Here is a 27,750-nt window from a genome sequence, read left to right as displayed (position 1 = left end):
GTTTTTATTTGTATAGAAATACCCATTTCATATTCACTTTTTAGGGATATTTTCTTTCTATTGAATTATTTGGCAGTTATGTTCTTTCAACACTTCCTGATGTTGGTTCATTGTCTTCTGGCTTCCACTGTTTTTGTTGAAAAGATGGCTGCCAGTCTTATTTTTTTTTCTTCTTTTTTTTTTTAAATTTAATTTTTTAAAAGATTTCATTTATTTATTTGGCAGAGAGAGACACAGTGAGAGGGAACACAGCAGGGGGAGTGGGAGAGGGAGAAGCAGGCTTCCTACAGAGCAGAGAGCCTGATGTGGGGCTCAATCCCAGGACCCTGGGATCATGACCTGAGCTGGAGGCAGATGCTTAACGACTGAGCCACCCTTATTTTGTTTCTTCTTTAAAAGTAATATATTTGTTTTCCTCTCAAACAACTGTCAAGATTAAACTTAGGTTTCCAGTCATTTTGTGCTTAGGTGAATTTTCTTTGTATTTATCCTGCTTGGAATCTCTGGTGCTTCTCAAATTCATTTTTCAGCCTTTGTGTTGTTTCAAATAGGATTTTTGCTCCATTTGTTTCCTTCTCCCATTCCAGAACTCGTCACACATGTGTTCAGTCTCTTCATCATGACTTGTATGTTTCTTTTTTAACTTTTTTCAGCAACTTTTACCATAGATGTTTTCTGCTTATGTATTTTTCCATTGCACTATTGCTCCCTTCTACTATGTCTGATATACTATTGAATCTATCTGTTCAGTTCTTAATTTCAATTATTATATTCTTTTCTAGAATTCTCATTTAATTCATTGGTTCCAATCTCTTGTTGAAATTCTCATTCTTATCTGTATTATTGAACACATTAATCACAGTTATCTCAAAATCCATGTCTGATAACTTGGATATCTGAATTCTGTGGGTCTTTGTGTATTATCTGTTTTTTCTCTTGATTTAATTTCTTAGTACTCTGGTACATTTTGATTGAATCTTTGATATTGTATTTGAAGAAGTGAAGAGGCCCTGGGTGATGTTATATTCCTCCAGAGAACATTTGCCTTTTCTTCTGGCAGATAGTGAGTGTAAGGGAACCGCCTTAATCCAACCAGGGACTTGTTAGATGGAGACTGGGTTGTGGTGTTTATATAAAGCTTTGCCTATCTCTTATTTGCCCTTGCTACTAGGTTGTAGCCTTCCAGGAGTGCCTACTGAGAGCTTTACATGTTTACTGTGACCACTAACCCCTTCTTTGGAAAATCCTGATCTCAGATTTTGGCTCCATATTTTCTTAAGATTAGAAAATTTTGAAATTCTGCTTAGCTTTGGTCTCTTGTCCTGAGAGGTTTTAGAATTCAGCAAATTCTATAAGGGAAAAAACCAGTAAGTATTGGGATTACCTTTCTGTATTTCCCTTTTCTCCCAAATATTGAACTATCAGGTTGGCCTTGAGTGACATCTGATGCCTTTAGGCAGAATTTTTGTTTATCAATTAAGATTTTCCGGTTGTTTTCTGCAGGAATGTCTGCCACAGCTTACTTTATCAGGTCCAGAAATGAGAGTCAGCCGTTAAGGTGTTAACATTTGGCAATCCTGGCATTTAACTGACCATTTTTGTTTTGAGCAACATTAGTCTGAGCTCACCAGGATTTTAGCTTTAAAATGCACCTGTTTAATTTTCTTTTCCAGATAAGTAAAGGGGTTAGTTGAGTTTGGTTTTGTTGATTATAGCTCTTTGTAGATTTTCTGGAGTGTGTAGGAAAAAAGTAATAAAGAGGCTTGTTCTTGACTTTCCAGGAATCTTTGCATCATTGCAAGTAGTATCTAGCTTTTATCATTCATTTCTTAGTACAAAGTCTTAAAGAAACGTAACATAAAAGTTAATCACAGATAATCACAAATACATAGGAAAAACTAGTATGCAGTCCAGAACTCTGCTTGTTAATACAGACCTACCTCATTCTGTTGTGCTGTGCAGATATGCATTTCTTAACAAATTGAAGGTTTGTGGCAATCCTGCATCAAGCAGAACCATTGGTGCCAATTTTCCCGCAGTGTTGGCTCACTTCATGTCTGTGTCACATTTTGGTAATTCTGGCAGTAAAACTGAAAACCTCTGGAAAGGATTCACTATTCTCGATACCATTGAGAACATTCATAGTTTATGGTCAGAGGTCAAAAAAATCAATATTGGTAGGAGTTTGGAAGTTGATTCCAAGGTTCCTGGGTAACTTGGAGGGGTGCGAGACTTCAGCGGAGGAAGTCACTGCAGATGTGGTAGAAAGAGCAAGAGAACTAGCATTAGACGTGGAGCCTGAGGATGGGACTGAACTGCTGCAAGCTCCTCAAGACACAACTTGAACGGATGAGGAGTTGCTTCCTACAGATGAGCAAGGGGAGTGGTTTCTTGGCATGGAATCTACCAAAGAGGATGCCGTGAAGGTTGTTGACATGACAACCCAGTATTTAGAATATGGCATAAAGTTAGTTGATAAAGGTGAGGCAGGGTTTGAGAGATTGACTGCAATCTTGAAAGAAGTTCTGCTGTGGGTAAAATGCTATCAAACAGCACCTCATGCTACAGAGAAATCATTCCTGAAAGGCAAGAGTCCATCAATGCAGCAAATTTCATTGTTGTCTTATTTTAAGAAATTGTCACAGCCACCCCAGCCTTCAGCAGCCATCAGCACTGAGGCAAGACCCTCCCCTAGCAAAAAGATTTTGCTGAAAGCTCAGATGCTGGTTAGCACTTTTTAGCAATAAAGCACTTTTTCATTGTGGTATATAGAGTGTTTTTCTAGACCTAACGCTGTGCTACTGAAAAGCCTACAGTATAGTATAAACATAACTTTTACATGCACTGGGAAACCAAAAAATTCATTTGACTCACTTTATGGCGACATTCACTGTATTGCGGCAGTCTGGAACCGAACCTGCAGTCTCTCTGAGGTATGCCTGTGCCGTGAAACCAAGGGAGACAATTATTGAGTAAGTGCAGAATTTGTCTGTGGGGAGAGAGATAATTCTGTGAGATAACGCATGGGACCATGGCTCGTATCCTAGTAGCAGAGTCCCATTTCTAGTGACTAGTATACTGTTTTCCCCAGTCATGGCCTCACCCCCTAAGGTGTACTGGGTATATCCAGGCAGATTTACTGCTTTGTTCCTAATATTCCAAACTGACATACTCATCTTCATGGTACATTTTCCTCATATAGATGAGGAAAAACCCATGAACTCATATGCATTTTAAGATTTTACTTCCTCACCAGTAGTAGGAGGTCCTAATTTTATTAGCAGATATGAGTGTTTTACACACCCTTTACTGTGGCTTTTTTATTACCCATCTGAATGAGTGTATAAAACATAAAAATGTTGCTTTTATTAGTTATAGGAGTTGAATGACTTTTCTCCCAAGTGTTGACCTCTAGTTTCCCTGGTTTCTTTAGGCTGCATGTAGGTTATTTTAAACACCGTATCACTAAAATGGACAAGGTACATTTTTTTTTTTCTTATCTATTAGCATAGTAGGGTCTACGTAGGCTTTTTGAGGCTTAGAAAGTCAGATAACTTCTCTGTAGTCTCAAAGAAAATGAATATTATATTCAGGATCCCAACCCAGGCCTGTGACTTCTGAACTCAAGCTCCCAAGCTGTCCTGCTTCATACATCTGACATTAAATCAACCCCTTCCTGCTACGTCCTCTGCTCACCTCTCTTGTCCTTTCCTTTCCTATCTTCCCTTCAAGATGCCTTCAAAATGGCAACCTCTTTGTCAGCGTCATAAACAGGCTCATCTTCTTACCCTAACTAGATAAAACATATGTTTATGTTTGATGTCTTTCAGACTGGATGACTATGCCTGTGAGTAAGAACTCTCCTCCCAAGCCGGATATTCCTGATCAGGACTTGGATCAGTGGATGATACAGGAAGGATTCACTAGAGATAGTCACTGGAAATACGATGGCCATTTGGAATGGCAGCATGGAGGCCAGGGGGTACTTGCTCACCAGAAGACCCCCTCTGTGCTCCGCACCCAGGCCGGGGAGGAACCTGGGAAGCACTGCACTGTGAGCTCATCTTTTGATCAGAGTCAGGGATTTCAATCTAGCAAAAAAGCCTTCGAGTGTAGTGAGTGTGGAAAAGTCTTCACTAAAAGTTCAACCCTTAATAAACACCAGAAAGTTCATACTGAAAAACTGAATGCAAATCGGAAAACTGTTATTAAAGAGAAACGATATGAATGTAGAGAATGTGGGAAAGCCTTTCACCAGAGCACACACCTTATCCACCACCAAAGAATTCACACTGGCGAGAAACCGTACGAATGTAAGGAATGTGGCAAGGCCTTCTCTGTGAGCTCCTCACTCACTTACCATCAGAAAATTCACACCGGAGAGAAACCTTTCGAATGCAACTTATGTGGGAAAGCTTTTATCCGAAACATACACCTTGCGCACCATCATAGAATTCACACTGGAGAGAAGCCTTTTAAATGTAACATATGTGACAAAGCCTTTGTGTGCAGGGCACATCTTACCAAACACCAGAATATTCATAGTGGAGAGAAACCTTATAAATGTAATGAATGTGGAAAAGCCTTTAATCAGAGTACGAGTTTTCTTCAGCATCAAAGAATTCACACTGGAGAGAAGCCCTTTGAATGTAACGAATGTGGAAAGGCCTTCAGGGTGAACTCTTCCCTGACAGAGCATCAGAGAATTCATACTGGAGAGAAACCTTATAAGTGTAGCGAATGTGGGAAAGCTTTCAGGGATAATTCATCCTTCGCTCGGCATCGGAAAATTCATACCGGAGAGAAACCTTACAGGTGTGGTTTGTGTGAGAAAGCCTTCAGGGACCAATCAGCCCTAGCCCAACATCAGAGAATTCATACTGGAGAAAAACCTTACACGTGTAATATATGTGAGAAAGCCTTCAGCGACCATTCAGCCCTCACTCAACATAAGAGAATCCACACCAGAGAAAAACCTTACAAATGTAAAATCTGCGGGAAAGCCTTTATTCGAAGCACGCACCTTACTCAACATCAGAGGATTCACACAGGAGAGAAGCCCTATAAATGTAATAAATGTGGGAAAGCTTTCAACCAGACTGCAAACCTCATTCAGCATCAGAGACATCATATTGGAGAAAAGTGATAGGATTATAGTTTATATGGCAGAACTTTGACACTGAGTGTGTTAATTATTGAATGTAAGCGAATCCATTCCAGAGAATAGCCATGAAAACTTCAGTGAAAATGGAATTTTTATTTACAGAGAGTCAACCTTCACGGTACTGTGGGTTTGAGAATTTAAGAATGGCATGCCCTCCTAGTTCAGAACTGCCTCAGTTGAATAACAGTAATGTTTAATTAGTCTGAATTACCAAGTATTGTAACCAAAATGAAGCTTCATTAACAACACAGAAATTAGATGATCACATTTACATTTTGACTATTAAGAGAAATTATAAAATTGCAAAAGACCAGGGGAAGAAGCAAAGGAACAAAAAAGTAAAAATGGTCAATAAACATTTCACTCACTTTTTTTATATAAAAGGGTTTCTACTTTCAGTGGAACCCTTTGTTCTCACCCACCCACTTTCTCAGTGTAGGGAAAGTGCAGTCACCGTGCATTGGCCCCGGAGTTACCTAAATTATGTTTCCCACCTTCTGCTTCAAACCATCTTCTCAGATCTCCCTGACTTACATGTCCACTGGCTGCTTACCCATATTCTCCTTCTGGGACAACTCATTTGAATGGTGTGTCCCTCTTGATTTAGCACCTCCTAACTGGTGACATCGTGTCACTTATCATCACCCCATTTGCCCTTGGGGAATGTGGTGATCTGGCCTCCTACACAGTCCACAATTCTGGTTATCGCAACCAGACCCAGCATTCAGAACTCGGGGACCCCTGGGAGACAGGTTGATCAAACTTCTTGAGTTACCCAGTTCCTCTGGGCCTCACCTTGACTCTGACACTGGGATGGTAACTTAAGTAGGGGCTAGGTTGTGTAGACATTACCTCCAATTGCTCTGCACTGTCCTTATAGCAGTCAGGGGCCTGCTCAGCTTCAGATGTGACAATCCAGCCACCTCACAGTGTTCTAGACCCTCTCCACTTCTGTGATCTGCCATTTCCTAACCTGCAGCTGACACACGTTAGAGCCCCAAAGCTAGCCCTCAAAGGCTCTAACCCACTCTTTCCCTTGGCTGGCAGTCCTCTGTGTCCACTGCACTAGAGGATGTATTCCTCCCCACCAGAATACGAACTGCTGCATCCTGGTCCCTGCACTTCTTCCATCCAATTTTTGGAAGGTCTCAACTGTGTTCACAGAGCGAACAGCTTTGAATTTCTGCTTTTGCATTTGGAAGTGGGCATTTCCTCTCCTCCATCTGGGTGTTCTATTTAAAGACTGTCCCATTCTGACAGTGGTGAGCTACCCGTGGAGTAATTCCGTGGGTCAAGACGTGGTCAACAGCATCGTGACGTTCCCTGGCAGGGGACTGTCCATGCCCCAAACTTGTAGCGATACTCTGTTCCGGCGGGTACAGTTCCTTCTCCATCTTTGATCCTTCACTGCTCTCAGTAGAAAGCACAGAGATAAAATATCATGTGTGCCTTCACACACACACAGCCCCTGGTAGCACTGTCCCCTTCCCCACCACAAAGGACGGGGAGCCCGCAGTACTGCAAACTGGAACAACACACCACATCATGAATACGGAAGAGCAAGCCCACCATTGTTCTGGGAAACGGAGTGGCAAGTTCTCAGTCCGTGGAGGTGCTCTCCATCAAGTCGGGCAGCCCACTGGCCCCACAGATGCTGCATTTCAACTCCAAGTTACAGAAGAGGACAGTCTATTTCCTGGTGGAATTCTAAATTCACCTTCCATCGAGTGCAGGCTGCCGGTGTGGGCAGGCATCTGTGAGGGGGTCAGCAGCAGCTCATGCTTTCTCCCCTACTAAGCTGCAGATGAAGCAGCATTTCAAGGGGTGACTTGGAGCTCTTTGTACGCTGGGCCCCCACATGTTCATCGGCAGCCCTACAAGGCTGGCAGCCCCCAATTCCACAAAAAAGCTTGAAAACCTGCTCGCTGCTATAGATCCCTGCCTGCAGTACCAGCCATGTGGCCCACCTGCCCCTAACAATCACCCTCTTCCCTTGAATCCCTGTGGGACACTGCTCAGCTGAGTTCAATGTTCATTTTGTTTGTGTTTAATGAGAGCCGCTGCCACGGGTCCTGCACCTGCAATCGAGCCAGAGCCGAGACCAGGTGCCCCCGAGAGCCTCCTTTATCCCGGGGATGGCACCGGCAGCTGTTCCTGCACCAGAATCCATGCAGCTCGAAAGCCCTCGATCTGGGATTGCTCCCTGCCCAGTCAGTGCACAGATTTCCCGGCGCACCCACGACTATGCCGTCGCAAGATAACGAAGGAGCCAGTCTCCCCACCCCCTCACAGGACTAGAGAGACAGAGGAGCCAGAGAAGCAGATCTAGACCCACTTCCCACATCTGATGCACCAGAGCTCTCCTGGTCTACCATGGAATTGCCCAATGGGCAAACTCAGTGGCAGTGGCAGTTCTGCTCTGCCCAGGGAAAGGATTTGGGAAGAGGATTAGCACCATAAACCTTGTTAAAAGTCATCGTTGGCTGTGGGCTCCCGTGAATGCCCCCCCGAAACTGCCAGCTCTTGGGGGAAAAATAATTGCTCCAGTCTCCCCTTTCATATTCCTCTAATGCTCTCTTGTCGGGTCTTCCCATCTCCAGCTGATAGATTGGGCACCTGGGTTCTCCCTCGTCACCTGAGCTCGCCTCGCTCTACCACCAGCGTCTGCCCAAGACGTTGCCTTTCTCCATATTCAGCAATGGCTTTTAGAATGGCACCTTGACCCTCAGCGGACTGGGGCTTCCCAGTTATAGTACTTAAGCCTCAGAGTCCTGGAACAAAACAACCCTAAACTGCATGCATCTTTGGTTGAGAAAACAACTTAATTCCCTTGAACATGAATTTAGTCCAAGTGCATACCCTCCAGCTGTCTGATTCCTCTTCCCTTTGCACTTTGCCCTTCTCTGCCCTTTGCTGGATTAGCCAGCAAGGCCATGTGGACACATAAAACACTCCCGCCTACAGTGGGAGAAGTCCCAGCCTCTGGCCCCTCCTCAACTCCTGCTAAATATATTTTTGGTAATATTTTTACTTTTAGTATTTTTATACCAGTTTGTGAAGGCAAAAAGAAAATACAAGGTTTGATTGTTTCCCATCACTCATGAACTTTTCAGTGGCGCTAATGACCATTCTCTGCCAGTGCCAGGATTTGGTCACTCGGGCATGTTCCTCCTCAGCCTGTGTGTTACCCTGTCTACAGCTCATCACTGTTCTTAAAAATTGTTGCCAGAGAATGGCCCATCAGTGTGTCTTTCTGAAAATAAATGAGAAAAGTACACAGTGTTCTAAGAGGTACAAGATGCATTTGTGTTACCTGGTTATCTCTAAAGACATGGCCAAAAGTAGTGCTTCCAAGCGTTTTTATCTTTGTATGGCCAGTCTGGTCCTGCCCACAATAAGCATACAAACCTACCTGGTCCCAGAAACCATAGTTCAGGCTGTGGAATAGAAGAGAGCTCTATCCCCCGTCATTGGGGACAACAGTTAACATTTGAGGATGTCCCGCAGGCCGGGTACTGTTGTAAGCACTCTGCGCGTAATAACTCATTTAATCCTCACAATTCTGTGAGACTGTCTCATCCCCACTTGAAAATTGAACAGAGAGGTTTAAAAGCGTTTCAGAATTTAAACAGCTGGTAACATGCATGGTCTGAGGATGATCCAGGCACTGTAGCTCTGGGGCACACATGCCTCCCTGCTGCACTCAGCCTCCTCCTTCATGGACACATTCTGGAGGGCCACTTGGCTCCAGATGTTGGAGTGGGGCAGATATGGCTATGGATGGGTGGGTGGGGGGCTATTGTAGCAAGTCCCCAGCCTCGCGACCGTGTTGCACATCCTCCACAAAAGACCCTTCCTCGGCCCTGCGTAGGCAAGGTGGAAAGGGTTCGGGTGCTCCTCTAGCCTGAGAGTACAAGAGTACAAGAACCATGGGTTCGCAAATGCCTATCAGCCCTTGGATATCTCGCCTGATAATCATAGCAGGTCCTGGACGTGGCCACATGAGAGTAATTACTACGAGTGCCCTTCTTGGGGTTTTCCAAAAGCAGAGAGGTGGGGCATTTGGGTGGCTCAGTTGGTTAAGTGTCTGCCTTCAGCTCAGGTCATGATCCTGGAGACCCAGGACTGATTCCTGCATCTGGCTCCCTGCTCAGCAGGGAGTCTGCTTCTCCCTCTGCCCCTCACTCTGCTCCTCCATGCTCTCTTTCTCTCTCTCAAGTAAATAAAATCTTAAAACACACACACACACACACAGAGAAAGCCAAAGCTAGTAGCTAGTGAAACAGCAACAGCCAAGCATGGTACATACACAGAGGGTATACACACATCTAAGTATTGCTTTCATGGGACCTAAATACGGAAGACAGGTATTGCAAAATGAAACACAAATAATGAGCAAAATAACTAGTTTGTGGGATACGTGTTTACACAGATGGGGTACCACAGAAGAGAGTGTGAGAGGCCCAACTGTAGATTGTGTAGTCACACTGGGCTTCACTAGAATTGACAACAGACGAAAAGCACAGTTCAGTGAGACAGGGAAAGAGGTTCGGACACACAAGGCAGGAACAGTGGGGGCTGGGTAAGTGCCATTAAAAAGGCGGTGGAGCCCAGAGTCAGCACTGGTGTTAGCAGTGTGAGCTTCCACAGGAAGAGGCAGGACCACAGCCCAACCAGCCCCTGCAGTGAACTTGGCTGGTGCTCTAAACACAAGCCATTGCCAGGGGTCAGGTTTTGTGCTTCAAACTCTCAAGCTACAAGTGGTTGCTATTGATGAATAGATTTTACCAGAGCACTGGGGGTCCTGGGTGGCTCAGTTGTTGAGCATCTGCCTTTGGCTCAGGTCATGATCCCAGGATCCTGGGATAAAGCCCCACAAGGACTCCCTGCTCAGTGGGAAGCCTGCTTCTCCCTTTCCCACTCCCCCTGCTTGTGTTCCCTCTCTTGCTGTGTCTCTCTCTGTCAAATAAATAAAATCTTTAATTTTTTTTTTTTACCAGAGCACAAATACTGGGAAATTTTCCAATTAGTTTGTTCTTTCCCAATTAATTTTCCTTCCAGTGAATCAGAAATTCCAAATTTAGAAGAACTAAAATGCGGAAGCTTAAAAACCACGTAAGTTTCAATTGCTAATTTATTTCAGCAATATACTTTGACCAAGGTACAGCATTGCTCACTGTTATCTAATACTATCATTTCTAGCCATTGTGATAGGGGGGAAATGGGGCTATAAATATTTTACAGGCAAGGATATACCAGATTCCCCCTGGTGCATTGCCTCAGGCTCTTCACCAATCATTCTCGTCCCCTCTGGGCCACCTCCCATTCCAGGCACCGGTGACTTTGTCCACACCACAGATCCAGCCACAGGACTCACCTGTGTAAACCCTTCCATGGCTCCTCCAGGGCCAACCATGGGAAGCAAAACCTTCAAGATCCTTCACAGCCAACCCATACAGAATTCATATTTTTATGAGGGATATACAGCAGAGCTTTCTCTAGAGAGCAGTTTTCAAGAAGGAATGTTATTTGGGAGGTCTGAGATGGGGTCTTGGGATTGGTCACCTGAGGGGTTTATGTAATGAGTGGGGTCTGTTTGGGCATTGACTGGTAGGACTGGGAAGGTGGATGCTGGGAAATGGGGTCAATGATGTGGGCATCTGCAGGGATCAAGGTGACTCTGGCTGTCAGTGACTGTGGGAGAGGCTAATTATCTCGACCAAGGTCACTTACTAGCATGGCAGAGCTGCCATTGATCTCAAGAAGTCTTAACCTTGACATTATACAATTTGTAGATATGAAAGCTGACTGAAGGAAGTCTACAGTGTCAGGGGTAAGACAAAGTCTGTGGCCCCTGGAAATTTCCCTGTCTGGCAGATTGGGATGGGGAAAAAAAACCTCAGAAGTTGATAGTATGGGTAAGTTCAACATTCAAGAGCCCTGGTAGAATAAGCTAGTAATACTTCAAATTGGCCAGATTATATCAGTGAACAGCATGTGGGGCCGGACCCATGTGTCCTTCCTGCTATTTCCGTTTCTGAGTCTGCATGCAAATATGAGAATGAATCATAGCCAGACACAGGTGCCAGGAGAGAGCAGGGCCCATAGCAGCATCCCTATTCTGGGGCACTGGTGGCCCAGAATGATGATTTTGATATTGGTGTGTGGGATGGAGGGGAAAGACACAGGAAGCAGAGACTAGTTAGTATCCCACCACAGTAACCCACAAATGAAGCAGTAAGGCTCACAGTGTCCAAAACCAGTCCCTTCACTAATCTGCCTCTCTATACCCTCGACTGCCTTTCATCCAAGCCTCCCCTTGGAGTCTCTGTGTTCAGGGCTGCACCCCATCTTGAGTCCTCTCCTTTGTTCCATAAGCTGAAAGATCATCTCTGAAACGCCCAGTCTTCTACAGCTGTCAATACTCTGTCCACACAGCAGCAGGCTTCCCTCGTCAAAGCCCAGGAAATGGAAAATATCTACACTTGGGAATTTTTCATAAAATTCCCAAATGGAAAATTTGGTGATGCCACTGAAAAATGGTGTCAGTATAGTGGAGTATTTCTGAAGAGGTTTCATTCTGTAAAATGATGGTGGAAAGATTCACTTGGAATTGTGTACTTTATTACAGTTAAGAAGCAGTCTTGCAAATTGGTGACTACGTTAAAAAAAAAAAGGCAACAGAAAATGCAAGTTAAACTTCTGGGAAAAGTTGTATTTATTCAACAAGAAGTCAATGAGTGAGAGACAATGAAAGTAATGAACTTGGGGGAAATTTCCAAATAGCACAAAATGTAATAAATGGGACAGAGCTATAGTGAATGTAATAGATGTGTTAAAAAATTCACACTGGTGAAAAGATATAAGCATATAGTTAATATGAGAGAGACCCTCCTTATGCAACTCTCTACACATTGGACACAGACGATATCCTTACAAATTGGTGAATTAAAGTCTATATCAAAATGTAATCTTCCTCTGCCTTAGAGAACTCATACTGGAGAGAAACCCTGTGGCTGTAACATGGGAAAGCCTCCAATCCACAACCCCATTTTCATAGAAACACAGAATTCATACTGGGAAGAAATTACTCAGGGCAATGAATGTGAGAAAGCCAACAAGCACAGCCCAATTCTTACTCAGCAGCATAAAAGAAACCAATGCCTTATAAATTCCACAAATTTGAAACAAAACAAAACCTTATTCGGGGGTTCAACTTGATTAACTGAACCTCAGAGAAGGCAAAACGGTGCATGTAAATGGCATGGGAAGACCTTCAGGAAGTTGTCAACCCTGCACTGAACCTCAAATGATCCTTTGTACACACTGATCATAGAAAAGCCTTCTTCTGGGAGTCCAAACTTTGCATACAGTAGAGAACTCATAAAGGAGAGAAACCTCACAAGTGCACTAAGTATGATCACATGTTAGTAACAGAGCCACATACAAAATGGCGCATGCTGTGGATCAATACAAGTGGACTGAAGAAGGAACCAGAACCTTGTGGTCAAGCATTCACATCCGAGACACCAGTATGAACGAATGTGAGGAGTGTGTGAAAGTCTTCAGCAGGAAGCCAGGACTCTAAAGCAGAAACCTTACACTGGGGAGAAATCCTCTAAATGTTCTACTAAGAAATCATCCAAACTCTAAGTCACAGAGTTCAAAGTGGGGAAAACCACTAAAAAGTTTTTAACTAGAAGTCAACGCTTATTGAACATCAGGGATTCATCCTGGGAGAAACACCAAGAGAAAAACAACAACAACAAAAACACAGGAACGTCTTCCTTTGGAACTGAGAGCTAACTGACTTTGAGAGTTCATATAGCAGAAAAAGACTCTCAAAGCACTAATATGGAAAAGCCTTCAGCAACAGAACGCACCTCATCACATTACATCAGAAAACCCACACAGGAAAGCAGCTCTATGAAATAATGAATTTTGGAAAGCACTGAGCGATAAATAAAACTTCCTAATTCACACTGTGGAGAAACCATAGAAATGCAAAAAAATGTGAGGAAGGAGAATCTGTACACCAAAAAATGTTATTCTGAGGAGAAGCCCTATTAACTTAAGGAACACAGAGACACCTGGTCCCAGGGACAAAAATCTATTTATACAACAGAGGAAGAGAAAAGAGCCTCTATGTTGCATGAAGGTTGGTTGACCTTCAGAATCAGTTCTGGACATCAAATACTAGAGAATTCTGAACTGATAAAGGAAAAGAGCCAATTTCACAGATAGAAATTGTACCACAGGGAAATACAATTCCATAACTAAACCCAAGCTTTTTGAAAAAGAAAAAAAAAACTCAAAAATAAATGTCCATGCATCTGCAGTCCAAGTATCTTCCTTCCCATGCTTCATGTTTGCCTTTCAAAGGGGACCTCTCAGTAAATGTTGGGAGAGGAAAGTGTGGATATTCATCCTAAGATGTCTACTTGGAATTCATCATTACCATGGACACAGCCCAAAACTCCTGACCATAATCTCTCATGGGCATCAGAAGAGGGCAACTGCTGCCCCGTTGCTTTATTCTCACACTGCTAACACCACACAAATGTTTGGGGTCGTTTAAGGGAGTATGCGCAGGGAAAGGCAAAAAACTATAGTCTACATGTTGACATGCCCCAGATCCCAGGGGCATGTGAAGGTCCCAAGAAAAAGACCTCAACATAAATAACCCCATAGGGTATGTCCCAGTTCCTCTGCTGGCTCCCACGTCCTGTCCCAGGTCCATTCCTACTCACAGAGCTCTCTCACCCAAGGTTCGATCCCTCAGAGCCAAGCCTGAGTTACTCAGTCCAGAAGACAGAACCCCAGGTCTCTTGGGTAAAAGTTCCCTTCTCAAAGCCAGCCGCGCATTTCCAGAGTGAGATCTACACATTCTTGAATGTTGCACAGTCCGCACATTCTGATGGCTGTTTGGGTAGAACTCTCACTCACGTTGGGCCAAGCCCAGGGGCTTCATCACCTCTCTGAACTCAGCCCAGGAAGTGTAGGTTCAGTCCCTCCCTAGAGTAGGATTCTCTTGGTAGCTGTTTCCCACCATGAGTAGAAAGTCTGGTCTGCAGCAAGTACGTATGATGCCAAGAGGCACGGAAAAGCAGGGATGAAGTGTGGTATGTGGGTCCAGGTCTTTCTGGAGGCCAGCCCCATCCTGGTGGGCATGGGCTTCGAGGACCCCCTGCTTCTGACTGTTCACTGCAGACCTGGACTTGTCACAGCTTCCACCGTGAAGCAAGAGAAAGAAAATAACAGAAGGGAGGGAACAACCGCTCCCACTCCTCCCCCACTCACTACTTGGGGGCCTCTGTGTCCTCGCCCTTGGGTGGGGCTGCCACTGTTGAGGTCGCCTTGAGGCTCCGCTTCCGCTTCTGCACGTTCTGCTCCGGGTGGAACAGGATGACGTAGGTTTTGGGCACATACAGCATGCCAAGGGACACCGACGCACTCAGGCTCAAGGACACAGTCAGCGTGGTGGTTTGGATGTAGATCTGAGCCATGGAGGAAGGGACCGGGTGGGACTCAGCGTTGTTCTTTCCCACCCCCACCCCCACATGAGTCTGTGTTCATGGTGGATGGAAAGGGCAACCATTTAAGCAAAGGCCCTGTGGCATGAAGAAGTGATGGTCATGGTGTGGCCTGACATAGGCAGGAAGGAGAATGAATAACACAGGACCAAGTGGACAAGTGACCAAGGGAAGGGCTCATTCACAGTGAGTGACATCTGGGGAAAGGGTCCGTATGCCTAGAAAGCACTAGAGCATGTTAATGAATAGATGAATGTTTTCAAATGCACACACGAATGAACACTTTGAATGAAAGAGCAAGTGGGTAAACATGAAGGACAGCGGTGAATAAACATGTTCTACTATACACACAAGGAAATCACTGAATAATGAGCAAGAAAATGGACTGACAAATTAATGGACTGATGGCTACAAAGTATCTAAAGAAGTAACTGAATGAAAGTAAATTAATGGAGAGGCGCCTGAGTGGCTTATTCGGGTTAGCATCTGACTCTTGGTTTCAGCTCAGGTCATGATCTCGGGTCATGGGATTGAACCCGATGTTGGGCTCTGCACTCAGCCTGGAATCTGCTTGAGATTCTCCCCCACTGGCTCCCTCTGCCCCTTCCCCCTGCTCACAGACATATTCTCTCTCTAAAATAAATAAATAAATCTTAAAAAAAAAAAAACAACAACACAAGTTAATGGATGGTTGGAAGCATGGATGAACACATGAATGAACAAAGGAAAATTGGGCTGACTGAAGCAGCAAAGGGAGACTGACAAATGAGTGAATGCGTTTTTAAGTACGTGAATGAATTAACCAACAAGCGTGTGGCCCAGCGCTTGGGACCACTGAACCCTTCCATGGACAGGCAGGAAACAAAGGAGGCAGTGGAACTGACGGGGGACCCCAGATTACCTTTTCAGCTGACTGGGCGGTGCCAAAGAAGATAGGCACAAAAGCCAGCCAGATGATGCAGGTGGTGTACATGGTGAAACCAATGGGCTTGGCCTCGTTGAAGGTCTCAGGCACGCTGCGGGCTTTGATGGCGTACACAGTGCACGTGACCATGAGCAGGAGGCTGTAGCCCAGGCAGCCGATGAGGGACAGGTCTGACATGTCGCACTTGAGCACCCCTCTGGCCTGCTCTGGGTCCACTGTCCGTTGTTCTTCATAGTCAATCACGCTGTGTGGGGGCTGGGCCCCCAGCCACGCCATCACTCCCACCACCTGTGGGAGCCAACACGGGTCAGGGACACATGCAGCCTGGCCACCCACCAATGTCTCTGGCAGGTTAGGGTCACCTTGAGGCTCCTGGCCTACTTAGTGGGATGCTCAGGCCCGAGAGTCCCCATGGAGAGGGGAGGACCATCCAGGAGGGGATTGCCTACGCAAAGGCCGGTGGACAGAAGGGGCTGCTGTGAAGATACGTGCTGGCAATGTGAGAGCTGGCTGGGTAATGGGCCCTGGATGTCCTCTTCCTGTATCCCAACCATCACCAAGTCCTGCAAGATACAGCGACTACAGGCAGAGGCGGCCTACACATAGTCCCTCTGAGCCAGCTTGGGGAAGGAGCCAGTGTCTGCCCCACTGATTAAGGGCTAGACTCGGCAGAGATTCTCTTTCCTCACAACCCCCCATCACTGGCCGCCCGGGGTTAGGCAGTATCATCTCCATTCTGTAGATGTGAAAACACTTGCTTGATCCCATCTAGCACCATGGCAAACCTAGTTCCTTCATGGCAAACCTAGTTTCTGAGGACCCCTTCCTTCTCCAGATCCAGAGAACTTCTGAATATAGTGTAATGAAATCCTGTGGGTATGCAGAGTGAAGCGCAAAATGAGGCACTAAACAGAGTAGAAAGGATGTGGGCTGATGCCGGGTGGCCCTGGAGGTTATCAAAATCAAACTCAGGCACTGGATGTTGTACACAACTAACGAATCATGGACAGTACATCAAACACTAATGATGTACTATATGGTGGCTAACTGAATATATTTTTAAAAAATTACTGCAAAAAAAAAAAATCAAACACAGAGATGCCTGGGTGGCTCAGTCAGTTAAGCATCTGCCTTTTAGTCAGGTCATGATCCCAGCGGTCCTGGGATTGAACCCTGCATTGGGCTCTTTGCTCAGTGGGGCGCCTGCTTCTCCCTCTCTCTCTGCCTGCTGCTCCCCCGGCTTGTGCGCTCTCTCTCTCTCTCTCTGAAAAATAAATAAATAAATAAATAAAATCTTAAAAAATAAGTCAAAAGCAAGCACTAATAGGGAGGAGATGGAGTAGCAGTTCCCTCACAGTGACAGAAGACATGACCTTGAGCCAAAGGAAGCTAGGGAGCAGGAATTAAGACACCTGCAATGAAGGCAGGACCCTGGAAGGGTTGCCCCGTTCGTTTGTGCTGGTTGTTCACTGTACAAGACTGGTATGTGTGTGGGGGGGGCATGTAGGGCTGAAATCGAGCTAACACTTCAGTGCCATGCTATGTACCTAGAGCAGGGCTATGTGATCCCGGAGGAGGGCATGCTTTTTAATAATTTGTTCACCAGAAAGGAGAACCTTTTTGTGATCCTTCTAGAGGCAGCAGCTCCACGGACAAGGGACTAATAACATCCCACCCACCATCCAGGAGAGCCGTCTGGAGGCTCCTCTTAGAACAAGCTTCTAGGTAGGAAAAAAAGTTGCCTATGAGGAACTCTCATCCAAGGCCTGAGATATACAGGAATAGCAAGCAAAAGGGACCCCACCAATTTCACAACCCCTGTAATTGAAAAGGAATTAGCATCAGTACCTGGAAAGAAAACAAACAAAGAAAAAAAAAACAACTCCTACAAAATAATAGAAAATGAGCAAAGCACAGGAACAGGCACATCACAGAAGAGGAAACCTCAAAGGCCAGCTGCACTAGTAATTAAGTAGATGCAAATTAAAACGAGATGCCATTTCATGTCCACCAGTAACACTACAGGTATGCCTCTTTGCAGGGGTTCAGGATTTCCGGAAGGGAGGGTATAATGTGGGGAGTCCAGAGATGAGCCAGGAAGTACTGATTGTCGTCTAAATACCTCTGGCCTGGGGGCAAAGGGGCATCACAGGGGTTTCGGGCAGGGAAGCAGGGAGGTAAGAGGTCAGGATGCGCTGGACATTGGCCTTCTGGCTCTCACAGGGATAGCTCAGACCCTGCTATCTGCGGGAAGATGGCAACACCTTTCAGTTACGGAGAATTGCATGGCCTAAGGCTTGCAGATGGGAATGAAAGAGGCATACACAGAGCTAGGCAGGGGGAAGGGCTTGCCTGGAGTGCAGAGCGTGCCCTCTCCAAAGCAGGCTGAGCACAGGCCCTCCACATAGGCCTGAGAACTGGCCTGGCTCTACAATGCCACAGTGTCACCCACACCTGTCCCTGAGTGGTACCCTTTGCCCAGAAAACATGCAGCGCTTTCCAGATCATGAGAATAATTTCCAACGCCGTAATACTACCACAGAGAACCCCCTGAAGGCACTCTGCTTTTTGCTGCGTAGACGTCACGAAATCCTGGCCATTTGTGGAGCAGGATGCCCCACTGCACAGTAAGGTTGCCGGAGCCCATGCCTCTCATCCAGGTTAGCCCAGTGACCCGGCAGCAGGATCTCCCTTTACAGAAACAGATTCTTTTTCTGCGTGAGAAAAATTACCAGATGGCTTTGCCTTATTTTTACGTGGGAGCCAAACTGTGGAAAGCGTGTTCCGTGTAGGGAAATAATCTCATTGTTTTTTTACAGAAACAGTGCTGGATGCTGGCACTCCCCAGCTTACTGACCCTGTTCCCTAGAGGATGGAGCAGGATGGGGCTGGGGGGAGGAGCTCTGTTTATAGGAGAACAGTGGGGCAGTGGCTCCTGCAGCCTTTTTAAAAAAAAAAAAACAAAAAAAACACATGGGAGCCAAAAGAGAAGAGCACTTATCTGATTTTCCGAGTGGAGGACAACCCGCCAGCCCAGCCGCGGTCCCTTCCCCCTTTTCCCCCTCGCGTGGCCCCAGGAGCCCGCGGCCCACCTGCACGGAGGTGAGGCTGAAGGTGATGGCGAGCTGCGAGGTGGGGCTGATGAAGGGCGGGGGCGTGACGGAGCGCTTCCCCTGCTCGAAGATGCGGTAGATGCGGTTGGTCTTGGTGAGCAGGGCCGAGTAGCTGAGCGTGGTGCCCAGGCCGAGGAAGAGCCGGCGGGCGGCGCACACGGCCGCCCCGGGCTCGGCCACCATGAGGAAGGTGATGGCGTAGATGAGGAAGATGCCGGTGAGCAGCACGTAGCTGAGCTCGCGGCCCGAGGCGCGGACGATGGGCGTGTTGTTGTGGCGCACGAAGGTGGCCACGACGGTGGTGGTGGCCATGCTGCCCAGCACGGCCAGCAGGAGGGGCGGCGCGGCCCAGGGCGAGGACCAGGTGAGGCGCACGACGGGCGTGGGGCGGCAGCCCGTGTGGTTGCGCGTGGGCCGCATGTCCCCGGGGCAGGCCTCGCACGTGAACTCGTCCACCTGGAAGCGGTAGCCGTCGCAGGGCTCGCAGTGCCAGCAGCAGGGCACGCCCTTCACCATCTTCTTGCGCTCCCCCGGCCCGCAGGGGAGGCTGCACAGGGATGAGGGCACCTCGCGGGTCTCCCCCGACCACTGCAGGGCTTCCACCTGCGGCACAGGAGACGCGCGGGCCTGGGACGTCCGCCCCGGGTGGGCTGGGGGGCCCGTGCGCCCCGCCGCCCCCGCCACCCCGGGCTCAGCGGGTCTGCGCCCACTCACGTCCAGCCTGAGGTTCTCTGCCCACTGGCCCACCGCCTGGTAGCCGCCGCTGCCCGCGCTGCCGTTGGCCGCCTGGTACTGGAAGATGTCGTAGCGCCCCGGCGCGTCCCCGTTCTCGTTGAACATCACGGGGGTCCCGGCGCTGCCTGGAGCCAGAGCCGGGAACCCTCAGCTGGTCCTCCAGTCCCTCCCGGAGAGGCCCCCCGGGGCGGCCCAGGATGCAGGGAGGCGGGAGGCACTTGCGCAAAGACGCTCGGAGTCAAAGGGGACACCACCTCCCCCCACCCACTGGAGAGGGCCGCGGTTATTCTCCCCCCCCCCCCGGAAGTAACAAGTCTCGGGAGCACGTGGGGACAGTGGGACCCCGATGCATTGCTGGTGGGGTTGCAAAATGGTGCCGTCACTGTGGAAAACAGTGTAGCGGGTCCTCCAAAAACTGGATGTAGGATTACCACCTGGCCCAGCAAGCCTACTTCCAGGCGTGTGTCCGCAAGAAGGGACTCAGCTCAGAGCCTCAAAGATGGGTCACCCACGTTCACGGCAGCATCATTCGTAGTGGCCAAAAGGTGGACCCACCGGGGGCTGAATGGATAAACAAAATGTTCCCCTATTCATGCAAGGCGATTTTTCAGCCTTAAAAAGGAAAAGACGTTCTAACACCGGCCACAACGTGGGTGAACGGTTGAGGACGTTATACTGAGGGAAACGAGCCGGTCACAAAAGGACAAACAGTGCCTGATCCCTCTCACAGCAGGTACATAGAGCAGGCAAAATCACAGGGACCGAAAGTAGGATGGAAGTTGCCAGAAGCTTGCAGGAGGGGGGATGGGGAGTTAGTGTTTAATGGAGACAGAATTTCAGTCTTGGAAGATAAAACAAGTTCTGGAGAATAGTTGCACAACAGGGCACATGACTAAATTGTACACTTAAAATTGGTGAAGATGGGGGCGCCTGGGTTGCTCAGTCGGTTAAGCGTCTGCCTTGGACTCAGGTCACGGTCCCAGGAGTCCCACATCTACTCCTTGCTCGGTGGGGAGCCTGCTTCTCCCTCTGCCTGCTGCACCTCCTGCTTGCGCACGCGCTCTCTCTCTCTCTCTCATTCTCTCTGACAAATAAAATCTTTAAAAAAAATGGTGAATATGGCAAATATGAGCCTACATGTATGTCATCACAGTTTATAAAGAAAAAGAGAGAGCTTAGCTGGCCAGGCCAGGCTGTGGGTCCAGACCTGTACAAAAAACAATCAGCCTTGTTTCTTTCAGAGGCTTGTTCGGCCAGTTCGTGGAGCTGGTCTGGGGTGATGTTAAGCTGTGCTATTTAACAGACAGCTTGGCAGGCAGAAGGTGCTCCGTATTTGGTGGGAGAACAGTTTTTAATTTATATAAAGGATAGTCACTGAACAGGAAGTGTATCTTTCCGCACAAACCGGGAGTGTGGCTTGAGTCCTCCTGGGCCTTTTCCAGACCTTATTCTGAGCCCTGCCCACGTGCCAGGCCCTCTGCTGCTACCAGGGGACAGGATACCATTCTGCCTCTCCCATCCCTTTGATCCCGAGTCGCCCCAGGTCCAGCAGAGAAATCCATGCCAGGGACGTCCCTTCCCGTGGGAGGGGATCTGGATCCCACTCACCGTTGAAGCGGACGGCTCGAATATACTGCAGCAGCATCCGTCCGTCAGTGGTCTCCATGGCTGGGCACAGGCCAGTGAGCCCGGGGCAGAGCGCCTGGTGCATGCTGTGGAGGGCGTGGGCAATGGCGTACACCGCGTCGATCACAAACTGCACCTTCCCCTCCTGCTCGTAGGTCGAGTCCCGGCCGATGCGTTCCTCGCCTGTCCTAGGGATGCCCAGAGGAAGTGTGCCCGGCCCACCTGGGTGCCCCGCCCGGCCTCCCACCTTCTCCCCGACCTCCCGTGCCACCCCGGGCAGCTCTCACCTGTGCATTTGCGGATGGTGTCATCTGACTGGGCACCTGAGCTGGTCAGTTTGCAGTTAAAATTCTCCTCCCAGAACTCGGCAAACCAGATGTTGCGACGGTTGTTCTCCAGGGAGCGGGTCATGAAGTACTGGTCAAATCCTGAGAGGGAGGAGAGAGGGCGGCAACCATCTGAATGATTCCTCTGTGTCCCTCCACCACTTGCTCACTGTGCAGCTAGGACTGGCCACACGGCCAGCTTCTGGCCCGTGATTTCAAAGCCCTCTGGGGGCTTCAGGGTAGACTGTGCATCCTGTTGTAAACTCAGAGCCTCGCCACCTCGAAGACTTTTATGCTGCTCCTTCTTTCCTGGTTGGGATGCTGCGGTGAAGATGTAATGGATGGAGCTCCAGCAGCCACTTTGTGAATAAGACACCTGAGTCACAAAGGCACAGAGCAACCATGGAGAATGGTGGAACAGAAGTGGGGACAGAGCTCAGGGCTTTGAGAACATCATTAACTCACTGTCCCCAACCTGAAGTGGCCTGTTTTCAGACATCTTATCTGGCGAGGACATGCCTTTATTGCTAAAACCACTCTCATTCTAATTTGCCAAATGCAACCAAGTGCACTCTAAGGGAAAGAAAGAGCATGAGGGTAGGTGGGAGGCTGGGAGCCCCGGAAAGTCAGGTTCTCAGGCTTTACAAGGTTCTGTGCTTCATTAAAATAACCTGAAGGATCTTGTCGAGGCATCTTCAGTTCAGGCTTTGGGAAAACGGCCAATCCTTTTGTAAAGTGAACCTCTCTGCTGGGTTCTTCCAGATACTCACAGGTAGGATGGTGGAGGGAGGGAGGGGAGGCAGGTTTCATCATTTGATCAATGGGACAATATGTTCCCATGCTCGGTTTTGCTCTCTCTCCCTCCACCCTCAAATTAATGTGTCTCGTGCAGAACCAGAAATACCAGGAAGATAGGCATTGAATTAAAACAAAAAGAGAAAAGGCGCAACTAATTCTTGACCCTGTGAAGGGGGGGTGGGCTTTTCCTCCTTTGCCAACTCAAACACTGCTTGCTGGGATGCACTCACAGAATTTTAGAATCCTAGAATTTGGGAATCCTGGAAGGGACATGGAGCAGGCTACACAATTTTACAGATGGGGAAAACGAGTGCCCCCAAGAGGGGGGCGTGGGGAGGACAAGCAGGGGCCTGGGACGTTGTGGGAGAGGGCATCCCAGCACTCACCATCTATGGAAGCTCTTTTGGGGAGGATGGTGATGGCCCCCACAGCCACGTCCTCCAGGTTCAGGATGGGAGAGGTCTTGGCTCCCCAGCTGTCTGAGCCGACCCATAAGAAGTGACCTGTCAGGTTGGCCTGGCGTGCAGCCTCTAGGACCCTCCTGGTAGGAACAGGGTCGGGGTGAGCGAGGACCTGAGATCCCCCTTCTACTTCGTTTTTCCCTCTCCTTCTATCCCATTCCAAACCACTCACCAGACCCTCATTAAGCAGTAAAAGTGGTGGGAAAGGGGTTTTGGACACTTGCTTCAGGGTTCGTAGGTAGTAAAGTTTCTAGCCAGGCTCTGGCCCCAGGCTGCCCTCCTGTTCTGTGAACTTGCAGCCCACTTCGATGCCTGGAAGAAGGGCCTCCCTTCTCTTGCCAAGCCTCCTGCTGGCTTGGAGCCACACAGGCCTCAGGCCAGGGTCCATGGCCCCCTGCACTACCCCAGGTCTCCTTCCCTGACAGCTCGTTTTCGGCACTCAGATCTGCCCATGGGTCTCTCCCCACTGTGAATGATAAGAACGGACAGGTATTCCTCTGTGTTTCCCTTGGCTAGTCCTGGAGTATCTCCACCCACACCCGGCCTGGTTCATTTCTGGGTGCGCCAGACAGACAGATGGGAATTTGTGTAAGGGCAGGAGGGTTGCGGGGGGGGGGGCATCAAGAAGAGGGAGGAGGAGGAAGGGAGGATGTGCATGGCTGGGGGATGTGTAAGAAGAGGGGGCAGGGCCTTCAAGGAGAGTCTCTGATAACCACGGTGATGGAATGTGCCGGCTATCCCACCTGATGTCGTCCTCGTTGGCAAAGATGATGATGCCCCGGGCGTTGGGAGTCTCCATGAGTCTCTTGATCACCTTGTTGAATTCTCCTGGCTTCGGTTCCCTGGGAATCTTGATGGACTGGGCAATGCAGACACCCCCTGGGTGGGGGGATGCCTGAGTCACCTCTTGTTTGACCCAAGTACCCACCCACCTGGGCCACCATAGTGCAAGACTGTGATGGGGACTGAATGCTCCAAAGGGGCGCCTGCCCACAGGGGCACCATCCAGGTTTCCCACCATGGACCCAGTGTCCCATCTCATGGCTTTGGCCTTGTCCGATGGCCCCTGGCTCACCCTTGTGTAGGCTCCTTGATGCCTTGGACCCCCGCTCCCAGCTCACCAGCCTCCCGGGAGATCTGCACAAAGGCCTCAACCCCGCTCTCGCCATAGTTGCCCTCGGAGGCCAGCGTGGACACGTAGTTCCATCCCAGTGCCCTCACGATGTCCACCATGGCCTGGGCCTGGTAGGAGTCTGGTGGCACAACTCGGGAGAAGAAGTCGTAGCGTGTGGAGTCGCTGAGCTCAGGGGCTGTGGAGGCGTAGCTGATCTGGGGTATCTGGAATGGGGAAGGACACCTGGGCTACGGATGGAGGGAGGGCTGCAGGGATCCAGGACACAGGTTGGGGCACGGAAGTCTGGGATAAGGGCGCCAGGGGCCAATGTGGGAGAGCCACATGGAGAGCCCCAAGGGCATGGGGAGCGCTCTGTATTTGAGATGTGGTCCGATGGAATATGGGAGGTACAGGGGTCTAGGGAGAGGGCAGGGCACACCGTACACAGTGGTGGCGACTGTGTCCAGGCAAAGGGGAAGCGGAGGCAGCCCATGCACCAAGTCCAGCCTGCAGCCCATCCAGCTGCTGGGCAAAGGCTGCATTGGCAAGGGGGCATGGAACTCCTTGTCAGCCCCAGGAGACAACATGTTTTCCTAATTCACACAAAGGGACAAGTCTGTGTAGGGGAGCAGCAGACCCAGGCAGGGTCAGAGCAGGCAGAGGAGCTGGGATGGGGTTACTTGATTCAAAGCTCTTTCTGGCCTAATGGAGGGGCCTGCTGGCAACTGGGTTTATCTGTGTGCCTAAGAGTGATTGACAGCTGGGATTATGGGCTGAGCTGATCCTGGAGAATGGGGGAGGGGAAGAGCAAGTGTGAAAGGATTGTGGAGAGTGGTAGCAGAAGGCTGAGGAAGTCAGGGAGAGGGAGGCTAGCAGAGCAGAGGGGTGAGGTGGGAGCTGGCGTGAAGAGCAGAAGCGAGGGAAGGTTCTGGAAGGAGTGGGCTGAGCTGGTCTAGGGGAAACAGGGATGTCTGAAGCAAGGTAGAAAGAAAGTGTGGAGTGTGGAGACATGACGGGAAGAGCAAGAGGGAGAGAGAAATAAGAAGAACCACAAAGAAGGAGGGAAGGTCAGAGAAAGGCCCAGCGTGGTTAATGGATGCTGTAGCTACTCTGGGCACTCTGGATGCTAAAGTCTGATCTTCAGAACCACCTTCCTGTACATGTTGAACCTCCTCCAGGAAGTTCATCTAAAATACCTGCGATCACAGTGATGCACACACTTACGGAGGTGAACTTGGAAACCCTCGGCTCTGCTCCTGGGCCAGGAACCGAAAATCTGGCCCCTGGCTGCCTTTCCTGCACCAATGTCTTCATTTGTTTAATTTTTGAATTGGTAGCCAGGGTCTAAAACGTGGGAGTGGGGCACCACCAAAGAGCTGGCAGCAGTGGGCCCTGGACTTGTGGGGTCCTGCTTCACTCATCTACACCCCAAACCTGGCCCCCGAAGACCCCCGAGTTTGAGATCTCTGCACTCAGCCTAGAGAGGCAGACATAGGGAAAAGGACAGAAACTAGAGCTCCAGGCAAGACAGGGGACAGAGGTACAAATGCAGACAGACATGGGCAGGCAGGTGAGATGGAGACTCTTCCCTGTGCCCCCCTACACCTCCCCCCTCCCCATAAACTCTCCCTGTCCCAGCTAGAAGGTGTGTCTGTACGACAAGCTCCTGTCCAGGGGGAATCAGGGTGGGGGGAATTATATGGATGCAGATGATGGAGGGGGGCCCAGATAAAACCCCTACCCAGCATGGTAGAAACAGGCCATGCCTGGGAGAATGGGAGAAACTCTCAAGAAACACAAGTCCCTTCCCCTAGCCAGATGGAAGCAAAGCCTTCCTCTTGGCTCAGAAAGACGAAGCACAGAGATGCCCCCTTCTTCAATCGAACCCCAGTGAATGACTACTGCAGAAAACCCCCAAACTCTAATGCCAAAGGCCCCCCAATCCCTGATTCCTATTCCCCTCCCCCAGTCACTGCCCCCCAGGATGCAAGGAAGGGTCTGCCCTGCATTTAAGATGGTTCCCTAAAGATGAGGGAATTACCCTCTCCCCATTACCCCAGCAGTCAGGGGTATGTCCTAGTTGCCCCACCAGAAGGATGGTCCTGGTCCCAGGAAAAATTTGCACTCATTTGAGCACTCCCCAGGGCCTGGGGTGAGACCACCACACAGCAGGGTGCAGTGAGTGTGCCCCAAACAAGGACACCCAAGCTAGTGACCAAGTAAGGCTAACTTAGCCGCTGCCCTGTTCTAGTCAATCGTGTCCCCAGTCCAAGGCTGCAACCACCTCTGGGAGGAGGCCCACCTTGACCCTCCAGAAGGTAGGTTTCCTTGATTCTCACAAATGGCCGTGTGTGCACACGGCAGCTCTAGCAGGGCCCCAGAGCAGACAAGGAAGGGTGGACCGGTTGGGTTGATGTGGCTCGGGCTTACATCTGGTGCAAGGCACGGGGTTTGCGAATTTGAGGATTTCTGCCGGAAGATTAGACATCAGCCACCCGGAGGGCGAGGACGGGATGAGGACGGAAAGAGAGTGCCCTCACCGCAAACAGGCGCAGCACGTTGGCGACCATGATGGAGACGGAGCTGGCCGAGGCGCCGACAACAGCCACGACGCGCTCCGGGGGCGCGGTGCGCAGTGGGGGAACGCCCCCCGGGCAGCGCACGGCCCCCTCGTCGCCGTCGCCACGGCGGCGGATCAGCGCCTGCACGAAGCTCAGCGCCTGCTCCAGCGCGTACGTGTCCCGCGAGCAGGTGTCGAGCAGCCGCGCACCCAGGCGCACGCCGGGCAGGAGCTCGGGGTCGGCGTTCACGCGGTCCAGCGCGTACAGCATGGCCTCCAGCCGGTGCACGCCCTGCTCCTTCTTCAGCTGCCCGCACGCCCGGCCTGCCGCACCCCGCGCGTGCACCGGGAACAGGCCGCCCAGCGTGAGGCCGCCCGCCAGGCGCACCGAGCCCGCCGCGCCCGCCGCGCCCGCCTGCGCCAGTATCAGCATCAGCATCAGCATCGGCAGCGGCGGCAGCAGCCGCGCCCAAAGCCGCGGCTCTCGGGCGCTCCCGGGTCGGGCCATCCGCTGTCCCGCTCCAGGGCCGGGAGGGAACAGAACGCGGGAAGGCTTTGAGCGCCTGGCAGGAGCCCCGGGTCCTGGGGAGAGGGGAGGCGCGCAATGAACGTCGGCGGAGCCCGCCGGGGAAGAGGAGGGATAGCAATTCGCCCTGCGCTCCCAGGCCTCCACCGCGCTCTCACACCCTCGGGATCTTCTCACTCAGGTCCCCCTGCCCGACCGCGGTCTCCAGCTCGCCAGCCTGCCTGTCCCCGACAGCCCCGGGCCCGTGGTCCTCAGCGCACAACCAAACGCACTCCCTAGCCACACTCACCTGCGCCAGCCGCTGTCGCTGTTGGTCAGGACAGGGCTGTGACAGATGTGCAGGGCCCAGAGAGGATTTAGGGATTCTGGGGAGGGGATGGGAGGCCACCCTGAGGGGTGTGCGCAGAAGGGGCGCTCTACACCTCCTTTCCCTCCCTCTTAGGAGAGGAGGGAGCCCTACTCCCTGGGGCTGTTTCTTTCCTCCCTCTGGATGTGTGTCTGACCCCAACTCTCTCTGGCTGTTTCTGACACACATACACATACACAAAACACACACACACACACACACACAGTCCTCTGTCTCTCTGTTTGTTTATCTCTGTCTCTACCCCCTGCCCATCTCTCTCTTCTCTCTCTGTCTCCATCAATTTCTCCTTCTTTGTCCCCCTCTTCCTCTCTTTCCTAGCCACCTGGGCCTTGGTTCCAGCTGCCCAAGGCACTCCCCAACTTTGTCCCTGCAAAACCCGAATGGAGGGAGAAAGGCGCTCAGACTGACTGAGCCAGGTACACCTGAACAGCAGGAAGGAGAACAGGGCTGGCCAGGAAGGAAGCACCAGCAAGCAGACCTTTAACCTTACTAAGGACTCTGC

At 49.9% G+C, this 27,750-nt stretch overlaps 1 protein-coding gene across 1 annotated transcript; it reads right to left on the bottom strand.

Moving 5' to 3' along the window:
* Positions 1 to 14,463: 14,463 nt before the first annotated feature.
* GRM6 (glutamate metabotropic receptor 6) lies at positions 14,464 to 26,863 on the bottom strand (the record flags this gene model as incomplete). Its single annotated transcript, XM_080803780.1, has 10 exons — positions 14,464 to 14,661; positions 15,599 to 15,910; positions 18,715 to 19,338; positions 19,450 to 19,591; positions 21,075 to 21,279; positions 21,384 to 21,524; positions 22,607 to 22,761; positions 23,425 to 23,560; positions 23,803 to 24,019; positions 26,336 to 26,863. The coding sequence occupies 10 exons, from the start codon at positions 26,861 to 26,863 to the stop codon at positions 14,464 to 14,466; spliced, it is 2,658 nt and encodes an 885-aa protein (XP_080659906.1).
* Positions 26,864 to 27,750: the final 887 nt, after the last annotated feature.

The sequence above is a fragment of the Martes martes genome (genome assembly GCF_963455335.1).
Source record: "Martes martes genome assembly, chromosome: 5".
Taxonomy (NCBI): domain Eukaryota; kingdom Metazoa; phylum Chordata; class Mammalia; order Carnivora; family Mustelidae; genus Martes; species Martes martes.
Note: the sequence above shows the minus strand (reverse complement) of the source record. Positions and strands in the feature narration are given on the sequence as shown.